Source organism: Condylura cristata, unplaced genomic scaffold, assembly GCF_000260355.1.
Source record: "Condylura cristata isolate star-nosed mole 26May11 unplaced genomic scaffold, ConCri1.0 scaffold00006, whole genome shotgun sequence".
Classification (NCBI taxonomy): Eukaryota; Metazoa; Chordata; class Mammalia; order Eulipotyphla; family Talpidae; genus Condylura; species Condylura cristata.
Window position 1 is genome coordinate 23266193 of NW_004567107.1, and position 13330 is coordinate 23279522.

The 13330-nt window shown below is 45.0% G+C and overlaps 1 protein-coding gene across 2 annotated transcripts in view; it reads right to left on the reverse strand.

The window, feature by feature from the left end:
• LOC101625838 (myb/SANT-like DNA-binding domain-containing protein 3) overlaps positions 1-13330 on the reverse strand; it is a 109267-nt gene that overhangs the window by 95207 nt on the left and 730 nt on the right. For both annotated transcript variants that reach the window (XM_004677475.2, XM_004677476.2), the window contains exon 2: positions 745-1195. In XM_004677475.2, coding sequence (XP_004677532.1) covers positions 745-1162 — 418 coding nt within the window. In that variant the 5' untranslated portion in view covers positions 1163-1195. The remainder of the gene's footprint in view (positions 1-744; positions 1196-13330) is intronic.

A 13330-nucleotide genomic window follows, 5' to 3' on the forward strand; every position in this document is an offset into this window, starting at 1 on the left:
AGTTTCTAGTAATTTATCTATATGCATTTCTACCCTCTGCTTGCACGGAGACATTTTAATGATACCCTAACTCCAGTCTTTTAAAGCCCTTCATGATACACTATCATTTCATCCATGAATATGACAGCCCTTCACTCCCCAAAGAATGATGTACATTTCCCCCTTTTCAGTGGAAGAATATTAAATTAAAATGAGATACTCCCCCAGAATTTCTCAAGTTCTCTGAGTGCCACAAACCAAAACTGGAGACCCCAATATTGTAATGGGTACAAATGTGGGACTTTTAACCTGGGTGAATATGACACGGGTGTTTGCAGTCTTGCGACTTAATGCAATGCTTTGCACATTATATAGTCCCCAATGAATTTCTGGGGGAAAAATACAATTAACTGAATGAATATAACAAAGACTTTTAACATATTTGCAATAGGTTGAGATAAGCCGCCAAGGTACTTGATGAATAACTATACCAAAGTACTCCCTAATTTCCCCTTACTCTAAAGTAATAACAGAGATAAAAGAGATCTCTCTGGTTCAAGCACAAATATGTAAACAAGAACTTTTGTTTTTACATACTATGGCCTATGATTTGCACGCCTGCAGAATCCCAAACTTTTGAATTGAGAAAACTGTCTGATGTCAAGGTCGCTTTTTCTGGTAACTTCCTTCCAAGCGAAGGAGTCGAAACTGAAAATGTGCAGCGGGTGCCCAGTGGGGACATGCAAGCGGGCCTGGAGACGGTACCTTGGGCGGTGGGGTCCGCGTGGAGTTCGGGCTCCTCTTCTGGAGGGTTCTGCAGGAAGTAGAGCTGCTCGGGCAGCATGCTGGAGGCCTTCTCCTTGCCCAGCACATGCGCACTCAGGAGCGGGCTGACGCTCCGTTTCACTTTCTCTCTCCTTTCATGGGCCATAATTTTTTTGGTCCGAGCCTTGATGTTCTCCCAGCACTTCTTCAGCTGTTTGAAGTCCCGTAGTGACACGCTGGGCTGAGAGTTGTACTCGTGGGCCAGCGCCTGCCAGGTGCGCTGCTTGAGGGCAATAGTTCGCGCGTCACTTTTCTTACACTCCAGCACATATTTATACTTTTCTACTAAAGCAAGCAGGATACTCTTTTCCAATTCTGAGAAGTATTTGGCAGGTTTTATAATTTCGTTGTTTTGCATTTTCCACTGTGTTTGTCCTGGCCGTTAGCTAGCCTGTAAGAGCAAGTTTGACACAGTATTTACTAATTACAGCAATAAAATGTCAGTACATCACATATTAAGCATAATCCCTGACTTGGTTCCCTCGCCTGAAATATAGCACCGTCTATCCCATTCGTGTGAAATTATGCTGTTTTTGGGAAAACATTCAGACCTTTACTAGAATGGAATTTTACTTCGAAGGGGAGATCCTCCGCTGCAGGACTTGGCCATTCTGTGAATATCTGGTATACAAAAGCAAAAAAAAAAAAAAAAAAAGCTGAACCCTTATCTGTAACTCTAATTTGTTAATTTATTTCTGCACAATGGGAGGAAAACTGATGATTTTCCAAATTCATAATGTTGGGCAGCTGCTAAACTAAACAGCTTTCTCAATGTTTTGCCACAGCTGAAGACAAGAGAAGCCACTGTATAACCAAATACAAGTGATAACCATCACTTAATCAGCATCATCAAAGTTTCAGAATCATCAAGAAGTCACCCCAAACACCCACACTCCACCACTATGACTGACCCTGGACAGGTCCACGCTCCTAGAGAACACTTAGTTTTTTCATCTTAAAAGAGGGGGGTGGTGTACTTAGACTGTGATCCCTAGTCTGAGAGCCAATTTGTAAAGTTTACAGTCCCACATAAAAATTTATATGATTTCAGGCCAGAGGGGAAAGAGCCTGGCATTTACAGATGGAGTCCAGCACCTTCATCTACGCTGATGAAACCAAGGTGAAGTGAGCTGCCCAAGACCACAAAGATGGCAAGATGGAATTCAAGAGCACTGACTGTCCTAATTATCTGGTGTTATTATTATTTTTTTTAAGATTTTATTTATTTGTGCATACAGAACTGGGGTACAGGCCAGAGGCTCAGGGGCTGTAAGAGGCTTCACCAGAAACAGAGTGGGGAGCAGAACAGGCAGCTCTACGAAGTACACTGCTGAGGGGAGCAGTGGGCGGGTCAGGAGAGGTCTGCCACGCCATGTGGTCACCTCCTGGGCGGGAATCAAACTCATGCCGAAGTGGCTTTAGCTTCTTAGTGCTGTGCTTTAACCTGCTGTGCCACCAGGGAGGGCCGTTATTATTATTTTTTTAACACACCAAATAACAGCTGTTTTTATGATACTCATTCCTTTCAAGTCTTTGTTCATATATTGAAGAAGTTATCAGTTTCATTATTACTTAAAATTTTGAAATCCTACATTTTCTCCATTTTTAAGTCTACATACTTTTTATGTTTTTGGTAATAATAATCGCATGGGTTTAATATACATACATTTGATTTGATATATATAGTGAACGATTACTATATTCAAGCAATTATGTCACCATCTCACTTAATCCCTTTCTTTTTAGTGACGAGAGCACTTGAAATCAAGCCTGTTTGCTTGTCTCCAGTATTCCATTGTGTACTGTTAGCTACAGTCATGGCGCCTGCACATTAGCTCTCCACACTTACCCATTTATGCAGCTGTAACTCTGTACTTTTTTCCTAACATTTCTCCCCACCCCCAGTTCGTCATAATGCCTGTTCTGCCCTCAGCTTCTGCAAGTTCAACTAGTCTGGTATTCTGAGGTGATTCCAAATTACTCAGTTGTGATTCCCTGAGGTTGTCATGTCATCCTCCCAGGGCTGAGCCAGCATCTTTCACACAGTACATGCTAAGTCTTGTGCGTTTTGTGATGCCACACTTTTCCTTTTTAATCACCAGGGAGCCTCCTACAAAATTAACTTCTCAAATAGATTATGCTAAGCAACACTGTACCTAGCAATAAAGTGAGTGTTGCAATTACCAAAGGTCAATACCCCCCACCCCCCGCCCTGGTTCTTACATTACCCAAGACTAATTTTTTCAGAACAGGCAAGCATCAAGGTACTAATGAAATCATTTAAGAATGACCAACCCATACTAAAAGAATTAGGAACCAATCTGAAAGGATATTTGCATATCAACAAGGGTGGTGGATACATATTCTCTTGATTTTTGTGTATATGTGAAAATTCTATAATAAAATGTTGGGGGGGAGGCTACAGCTTTTTAATTTATGGTATACTGATTTCAAATTACAATATTATAAGCCAGATGTTCACATACTATATGCCTGGGAAGGGATTACCATATCCGTGAATAAAAAAATCTGAGATCCGAGGCTGGAGGATATGGGGCCAGATCAGAGAGCCCTGAAAATGAGGCCAAGAAGTGTGTGGGCTTTACATGAAGGCACAAACCAGATCTCCCGCTACATACTACCTCCTCCCCAAAGTTATGGTTAGATGAAGACTAGTGTGATCAGAATCTCTACAAATTACTCTGCTTCACATTCACTGTGGGTACAGCAACAGCAGAGATGGAAAGATTTATACACCTATCAAAGGGGGTTTGACGCTCAGGTAAAGCTATAAATAAGCAGAATTTATCTCTGGGGGTTCTGTTTCTAGCCCCTAAATTCAAAGGCTTGTGCTAAAAAATCATGTTGCTCTAATGCTCCTATGACACCCATCCAGCCCTATTTTCCCCTAAAGACCCAAAATTAATTTTTCACTTTCATCAATGCTATTTCCTATAAATCAAAATTCCCTAAACTGACTACTATCATACACCTCTAAATATTTCTGTCTGCTGCCTACATTAAACTTTACTTTCTATAGTTTTCATCATAAAATTAACAGGCATGTAGAATGTTCTTAAACTACATATTCTAGAGACCCAGAGCAGATTATTTATTCATTTATGAACATAAGAGATGGGGTGTAGGCCAGAGGTGTGCAGAGGACTCACCAGAGGCAGAGTGGGGAGCAGAATAGGCAGATCTACTGAAATACACTGCTGAGAGGTGCAGCAGTGAGGCAGAACTCTGCTGCATGGCCAGGGATCAAACTTGAGCTGCAGATAGCTCCACATGGAGCTGCAGATAGCTCCATGGCCAGGGATCAAACTTGAGCTGCAGATAGCTCCACAGATGTCAGTATGCCTACCTTCCTCCAAGCTCCCAGGCCTTGTAAGGATCATTAATATATAGAGAAACCTGACTCGCCAATGAATAATGCTATTATATATTATTTTTCTTTATATTTTATATATTATTATATATGTTTATTCCTTGAAGAGCTACTTTCCTATATTTCTTCAAAATAAATTCCCAAAGAATTAATTATGTGCAATGAGCAGGAGGAACAAGGGGGTACCAGGGGGTACAAAGGGTAGTCAATTTTTGTGGGGAACAGAACGGATGTGTTGGCCCCAAGTACAGGGAGGAGTTCCTGTGCAGGACCGTGGTGTAATTTCTGACACCCAGACCACCTGGGGCCATGGCCACACAATCCGTCAATGGCTACCTAGGCGGCCCAGCTGCCATGCCATGTGGGTCAGTGCCTTAAGGCAGTCGCGCATGTGTGCTTCTTACAAACCCTACAGCACAGCTGTGTAGAAAGGCAACACTAGTTGCCGCAAAACATGAAAACACAAGATTGTTGTTGCATTACCATCTGTCTCCAGGAATGGTGTACCACTGTACACGCCTGCTATTAGAACATGAGCCTGTCAGTTTCTTTCTTGATTCACTTGCTCTGAACATTTTCTTTCATTCTGTGCCAACTGTGGAGCTGAAAACAGTATTACTTCATTGTTTAATGATAGATGAATTCTAGCGCTCAGGCAAACAAATCACATTCTGAACAAAGTCCCTGTGATACTTGGTGGAATTGAAATTACATGGAATTAATTCCAAGCGATTTAATAATGCTTCCTCATACTGTGCGCAGTACCAATAGCTTCCACCAGGTGGTAGCAGGCTCATGGGGAGTTTATAGTTACAAACGATCTTGCCCTAAATGTGGGTGGTTGAGATCCTAATAATAGAAGTAACAACAACAGCACACAATTCCTATTGAGACCTTACGTGGGTTAGACACTGTACTATGTGCCAAATATACACTACATCATTTAATCCTCTCCAAAATAGCCCCCGAGGCATCATTTGTTACACAATATTTTCTGTTTAAAAAAACTTTATTAAAGTACCAGAAGAAATTATACAATGGTTCTCAAAAGCAAATACTAAGAATTACCAACACCTGGGGACCATTCATGGGCTATTAACTAAACTGTTATTTAATCACTAGCTAAGTAAACCCAGAGTTACCAATTTACTTTGCTTAATTCTGCAGAACAGCAGGCCTTCCTGGGCCATGTGGTTGCATTCTGCACCCCAAAAGTCCCCTATGGATTCCTAACTGCCTCATGAACTAGGCTCTTTATCCCTGCTACCTAAGTATTATTCCTATTGCCCAGATAAGAAAAGTGAGGCTCAGTAAGGTGACTGTGGCCACCCCAACCCAGGTCTGACTCTAAAGCTCATGCAGCTCAGCTCTGCTCTGCTCTGCTCTGTTCTCCCCCTTCAGATCTAGGGACAGCCTCTGGCATCCCTGCTCAAATTACTTGTCAATTTACAATCTAATTGTCAGCACGGAGAGGTCTGCCCATCTAGCTCCATTTGCTGGCTCTTCCTCCCACCCCATTACCTGTAGCACGAAAGAGAAAAGCACTGTAGAGATAATATGGAGCTTTAACATGGTCCCCGCCTCAGTGCAGTGCAGTCAGTGAGCACCTGACTGACAGCTCTAAGGAAGCAAAGGCTTCCCAACGCAAGAGATCTCTGCTGATGCTTACTGATAGGAACATTCAGGCTAGAAAACACATTCTAGCTTAAAACTGCTCAGCGGGGCCCTCCCTGGTGGCTCAGCGGCTTAAAGCACAGCACTAAGAAGTTTAAGCCACTTCGGCATGAGTTCGATTCCCGCCTGCCCCGGAGATGACCACATGGCGTGGCAGACCTCTCCTGGCCCGCCCGCTGCTCCCCTCAGCAGTGTACTTCATCAGTCTGCCTGTTCTGCTCCCCACTCTGTCTCTGGTGAATCCTCTCACCCTCCGCATCTCTGGCCTGTACCCCAGCCCAGTTCTGTATGAATAAATAAATCTTTAAAAAGAAAAAAAAAACTGCCCAGCGATGCTCATAGTTGGTTACGGACAACAACCTCACAAGAGTTTTCCACTGCATCAGTTTTTACTGGCAAGAGACTGGCCTTCCCTGACCCTAACTCTACTTGGTAGGGATCATCTTTTTTTGTGGGCATTTTTGTTGGATAGAACATTTCCCCATTCTTATGCAAGGTTGTGGTCCAACAAGCAGCCCAGTGACCCTCAAACAGTGGGCAGCGCACAAACATCTAATGAATGAATACATTGTTCTACAGCATGAAACTGCCCACTATGCAGAGAATGAGGATCACGCACAACAAAAACATCAGCACACTGAACGCAGCATTAAAGTAAAAACTGTCATATAATATAGCAAAATCCAAAGGCAATGGAACTTCCCCTTGGGCTAGGCCAAGATCCATACACAAGACAACATCAGGACACGACTAACACTATAAAGGGACAAAGAAAAATATCAACTAAACGGCCTCATTTATAGGAGGGATGTAGAGCCTTAACCCCTCCCGGTGGCTGTATCTGGAGAATGGGCCTCTATGAAAATAGTTAAATGAGGTCACAGGACGGGGGTAGTTCCTGGCTGGGGAATTAGTACCTTTAAAAGGAGATCTTGGGGAACTTGTCCCCCTCTCACAGAGGTCATTCATATAGAGACATGGCAGTTGCCCACTGGCCAAAAGAAGAGGCCTCAGGACAAAACCTATTTACCAGGACCTTGATCGTTGACTTCCTAGCCTCCAGAACTGTAAGGATACTACGCTGGTGTTTTACCACAGCAGCCCAAACCGACCAGCATACCATCTAAAGCTGTGTGATGTGCAATGCATAAAAGCATCAAACCAGGTCCTGTATTTGCGCAGAGACCAGGAAAAACGTGGCCAGGTGTTACTTCTACTGCCTTGTGGAAAAATGAATTCTTTGAATGTCAGTATTCAGAGTAGGAACAGTGACCGAAAATCTGTGGTGTTGAGAGACTTCCGAGAGATGACAGGACAGGACATTAAAGAACTGAAAGTGAGTGAAGAATGCTCTTATGATAAAGGAAAAGAACAAGGTACAGGCTACAGAAAACCGGGGTCCAGATCCTGACTTCAGCACTCACCCAGACGTGTGATTCTGGATAAGTCAGTTAATTTAACCTCCAATGCTCCATCAGTAAAGAAGGGTTAACACTTCTCTAGTCTGCCATGTTTCTCTGCACTACTGTCCTGCAATAGGAGTAAATGAAAAAGCAGGCTAGTTTCAATACTTTTTAGTTCTTTCTATCCCCCCTACACTAAACTGCTTCCAAAAGTAGAATGGTTACCCATGTATAACTTAGACTCAAATACTTACTGGCTTTTATTTTATAGATACACCATTCAACAAATATGTGACCAGCTCTTGCCAGAGACTCAGTACTATTCTAGAATCTGTGGGACATAAAAACAAGCTGAACTTACAGCCTGTGTTTGTGTGCCTAAAACGAGTGCACAATGAAACAGAGACCAAAATAGTGGACAGAATGCCTGGGGTGTTTGAGAAAGGAGGTTCACCAGCCTTCTTCATGAGGAAGAGGATATTTGAGCGAGATCTTTACGAATGTATAGGAGGGCCTCCCTGGTGGCGTAAGGCGTTAAAATGCAGCACTATGAAGCTGTCTGCAGCCACTGAAGTATGAGTTCGATCTCCGGCCAGGGAGGTGACCCATGTGCCACAGCAGACCTCTCCCATCTCACCTGCTGCTCCCCTCAGCCATGGATTTCACTTCATCTGCCTGTTCTGCTCCCCACTTTGTCTCTGGTCAATCTGCACACCCCTTGCACCTGTAGCCTGTACTCCAGATCTTGTATGCATAAATCAATAAATATAAAAAAGGGAAGTTACAGGATATGAGTAGAGAGAGCTGAAGATCATTCAGATAAATAATTGAGAGAAAGGGCATGGACTGAGTGGTCATGGTGATAATGGAAAGGACATGTGCACCAGAGACGGTTTCAGAGCAAACCTGACCAGGATGTGTGTGTCTGCAGTGGGATGGGAGATCAAGATACAGCAGAAGTCAAGAGGAAAATTAGCATTTACCTGTGTGGAATTAGCATTTACCAGAGAAGGCTGCCCCTTAAGATCCAAGTGATCACTGCTCAATGGAAACCTAAAGCACAGCACGCTGTTGGCTAAAGACAGTGATGTGATCAGCACAGCCATGGAGATGTGCCCTGGGACTCTATTCTAGGGTCGGAGGGATTTGGACTAAGACCTCTTAGAATAGCTTGCAATTGGAGTTAGTGCTAGAACACAGCAGGGCCAGGACCTGGCAACAGAATGAAAGAACGAACATACAGAATTAGTAGGTGAGCTGAAGGAACAATGGAGCCTCCCTGCAAGGATGTGTTATGGGAGATCATTGCTCTCAAGGGACAAAAGGCTCTTTGCTGTCATGGTTTGTTGACTGTCTCGACTCAGTAACCTCTAACAAGCTTCTTTGGAAGCAACGTAACTCCCAATATATTAAAACTAAAGAGCGTTCTCAGTCCACGACTGTCACTGGAGAGATGAGGAGAGAGGCTCAGAGCAAAAGAGGAGACTTCCTGGAGTCCTCGGGAGGAAGAAGCCTAAAAGTGGGTCTTCGTGACCTGTTTTCCTGTCCTCCCCTACTTGCTCTCTTTGGGACCTTCTCACCTTTATGATGCCCTCTGCCCTCAAGCCGTCAGCACGTTCCCATCTGGAAACTTGAGGGCACTGCTCTCAATTCTGCCACTTTTTTTGTGACACTAAGCAAGTTCCCCTTTTCTCCCTGGCTCTGGGTTTCCCTCCCTAAATCATAAAGCGGGTGTTGGCTCAGGCCCTGTCCAGCGCTGGCTGCCCACATAACAATGCTGCGGCAGTGGTTCCCGCCACCCAGTTCCCACAGTTCTCTGCCAAATGTGCAGAGATGGTATGTTCTGATTACTTACTCGGCCAGTGGAGAACTGCCAGGAGAGAGGGCACTGGAACAGAACAGCGTGGTCACAGCACTTTAGAGGACAGAGACCCGTTCGCCGGTTTAAGTGGAGGTTAAGTTGTTCCCGGAGAAATGTCTAAAGCAGACGGTCAGCTCTCTTGCTCGTCAAGGCAGCCCCTGCCACGTCCCCAGTAAGTATTTGTCAAATATTTGTTGAGACTAACTTGCTGGCCATTTGCAACTTTTACTAGTTACATTTGGTGTTCTACCATGTAAAATTCTTTTTTAACGGATTCAGCAGAACAAAAACCTGGCTTCCTGGTAAATGTTATTGTATGTAAGAATTTCACTGCAAGGATGGTGCCTTTTTGATTTCATTTTACCCAGAGATAACAGGAATCAGCCATTATTCTTACGGGCCCACCTTCCTGCATACCTGCTCGCACACGCACAGCCCTCACAGCCAGGCCACTCACCTGTGCCACCTCCTCTCTCCTTCGGAGGCCTGGCCAGTCTTAAACCTAACACGGAGCTTTTTCCTCCTGTGCTTTCCCATTTCTTCCCTTTCTCCTCCCACTCCAGGCAGCCATGTCCCTTGAAGTGTTTATTTTATTTTATTTTATTTTATTTTAGATTTATTTATGCATACAGAACTGGGGTACAGGCTAGAGGTGCAGGGGTGGTGAGAGGATTCACCAGAGACAGAGTGGGAGCAGGACAGGCAGATCAAGGAAGTACACTGCTGAGGGGAGCAGTGGGAAGGTCAGGAGAGGTCTGCTGTGCCATGTGGGTCACCTCCGGGGTGGGGATGGAACTCATGCTGAAGTGGCTTTAGCTTCTTAGTGCTGTGCTTTAACCCACTGCGCCACCAGAGAGGGCCCTGAAGTATTTGTTTTTACCATCTGTGTCTGAGTGTAGCTGTGAGCAGGACCAGCCTGTGCTTAAGAACCCTACAGCTCCCCCCATAAATCACATGAAGGCTTTCCAAAGTCCTGAGTTTCCTTCACCTCCCCTACAGCTCCATCCTAAATTATCACCTCCCCACCCCCAGCTGAGCCCCCTGAAATTCTCTAAAAGTCATTATTAAAGTATTATCCACAAAAGTGTTTTCAAAATACAAGAAGTCCCCAACATAGGTATTCCCACTCCAACCAGATTCTCTACTGATGCCCCCTCTGCTTCCACCACTTCAGCAACAACCATCGGCTCTCCAGTTTCCAGTTACCTGACTGCAGCACACAGAATTGCTCTATACTGCTATCCGCCCATACTCTCAAGCCTCTTAAAATCTTTAGCACATTGTAGATTTCCAGAAAATATTTGTTCAAGAAAGAGGTTTCAGGGAAAATACCTCTCCTCACCACTGTACATTTCCAATTGTCTACTAGTCACCTCTAAGACAGCTATTTGTTATGGGCACCTTGGAAATCTCTAATTCTCTATTTAAAAAATTACTTATTTTCCTATCTCCCAAACTCCTGATTTCTGATGATTCTGCTGCGTTAACTTGGCTCAAAGCAGAAACTGCAGCAGGTTCTTTAGTCAAATAAAACCAATTAAGACCAAAAAAAAAAAAAAACCACAATCAAGACCTACCTTATATTTTCCTTACTGTCTACTCTCTCTTCTCCCAGCCTCTTTGCCTATGTATGGGGCCCAACACTCCCAGAATAATTTCCCAAACTGCCAGCCCCTCTTCCACATAGCTACTAGAGTGATTGCCCTAAAATACAGACATCATGCCACAGTCCTATGTGTAAACTTCTGATTCCCAGCCCCTAATGCGCAGGTGCCAAACAAAATCTGAAGTCCTCACCTGGCACACAAGGACTTTCTGGACACGGCCAGGGTTAGAGCCCTCTCCTCCCCACCCTAACTTCTCCATCTGTTTTTCAACCCAGACACACCAAACTCACCTTCCTGCCCTGGAAGCCTCTGTGTTCTCCTGCTTTTGTAAACAGGGCCCCTCTGGTAAGAACCCTTTACCCCAAGATCCACCAAAGGCTCTTTTTCATCTGTCAGGGTCCAACTCCCCTGAAATGTTTGTGAAGCCTTTCTCAACTGAGACCCAGGCTGTTATGTTTATTTATAGCAGCTTCCTTCTAAAATGAGTTTGAGCCAACTTACAAACTATGTATGCACGGCAACTACATTTTTTTTTTTAAAGAGAGACTATCAGGACACAGACAAGAGTTAGTAAGACAGAAGTCAGGAGACAGTGTAGCATTCAGAACCTTTATAAGGTCTCATTCTCCGCCTGAGTTGTCTATCCAGAATGAGTCAGTTACTCCGCTGTGAGCTCACTGCCCACTGAATGTGACTGTCATCCTGCACTCTCGTATTTCTTGTGATCTGCTCTTTGTGTCCGTCTCTTCAGTTGAGGAAAGTTCCTAAGGGAATAATTTCTGACTCAATTCTGCTTCCCTGGCATGAAGCACATGACTCAGCATAGGATGGGTGCTTAGCAGACATTTGTTGAATGAATGTCACCAGGACAGGAAAGAGATACATATTAGTACTAACTGAGCTCCCTAGCAGGCACTGGGAAAAAATATGACCTTATCCTCACCAAAAATTACAGGGTGAAGAAACAGCAGTCGTGACTCAAACCCCAACTGTCTACTGCATCAAAGCAACTGCTCTTTCATTATGTGACCTGCTCTCTACCTTCACCATCACTGTGTCCAAACATCTTCTGCAAACACGGGTTCAAAATCACCCTGCTCCAAGAGGCCTCTCCCTATCACTCAGGAGAAAAAGTCTGGCCCCACCTCCCAAACAACACTCAAGTAAGAAAAGTCCATAAGCCAGGAGACCAGAAGGTTCCATCTTGGTAACTGCAAATGGATCAATGTTTAGATATTCTGCAGAAGGTGGAAAGTCCTCAGCTCCACCTTCACTCTTCGCCCCTACAGCTGCTGCTAGGCTTTCTTGCCTTTCTCTTCCCTTCTCAGGGTGCGTAGCCCACCAGATTAAAACCTTGAAGTAATCACCTCAGACCCAATGCTTCCTAACCAAGTGCTCCCCAAACGGTCATTCAGTACATCAGTTAGACCTTTGTAATTGTCTTTTTGACCTTTAGGGTTAGTGAGCACCCCAGCCAAATACCTTTACCAAGGATTAGATAAGAAGGGACAATGACATCTAACAGGCTCTCAACCATCTGAATACCTCTCAGGTGGCCTGGGAGTAAGAAGGGGCAGTCTATGATCTCTCTTCAGCACCCCTTCTCCTGCCTCCCTCTTGCAGGATGCAATCCTGGGGTAGAATACCCAGGGGAGGTAAACCTTGGTTCCTTCCCAGTCTTCTTCCAGAGCTTCAGGATCTCTCCATTTCACGCTGGTCCACCCAATCCATTCAACAATTTCCTGGGTAATACACACCCTCCTCTGACATGTTGAAATGCCCTGATATTGCCCTATCTCTACTTTTCACTATGTGATACACACACACACATACACACACATATCCCTGCATCCTATAACCACTCTCCTGATACTGCAGGGACATCTGTAATTTACATGTTGCCATACCTCAGAGACCCCTGTCTCTGGAATCGGAATAGGGAAACTAAATTCTTCACCTTTCCTACCCCTAAAGAAAAATTATGTATATGATTTACAGTAGCTACCTCATAGTGTGGGTGTGATGATTTAACGTGATAACTCTCCTCAACTGTTTAGTATGTAAGGCCTGGCACATACAAAGTGCTCAAAACACAGCTATGATCATTTTCATACATTTTCTCTCGCAACAGCACCTGGGGGTCGGTATTACACCACGCACTCCCTCTCCTCCCCCAATTACTGAACAGCAGCCAAGGTTAACAGAAAAACCGAGCTTTCCCAAGGTCAGGGGGGCATGAAGCGATGCCGGCCCCCAGCCTCTGAGTGAGGGTCCCTCCCATGACACCCCGAAACGGAGCACAGGGGTCTCAAAGGAGACAAGTATGGAAAAGCGCCGAGCACAGAGGCCGGCATACAGTGAGGCCCCCCCCAGATAGTTGGACCGCAGCACTGCGGGTCACCAGGATTCCTCCCGAGCGTTTCCCCGGTCCCGGGGGACCGGAACCCCAGATCCCGGGTGCGCCACTCGGTCTCCCCGGGGTCCACGCGCTGGGGCTTTGTACGCCGCAGGCCGGCGACACTCACCCGGTCCCTTCGCGGCGCGTGGCGGCGGCTGCCCGGCCTGAAGGGCAGGGGTCGCGCCGGCTCGG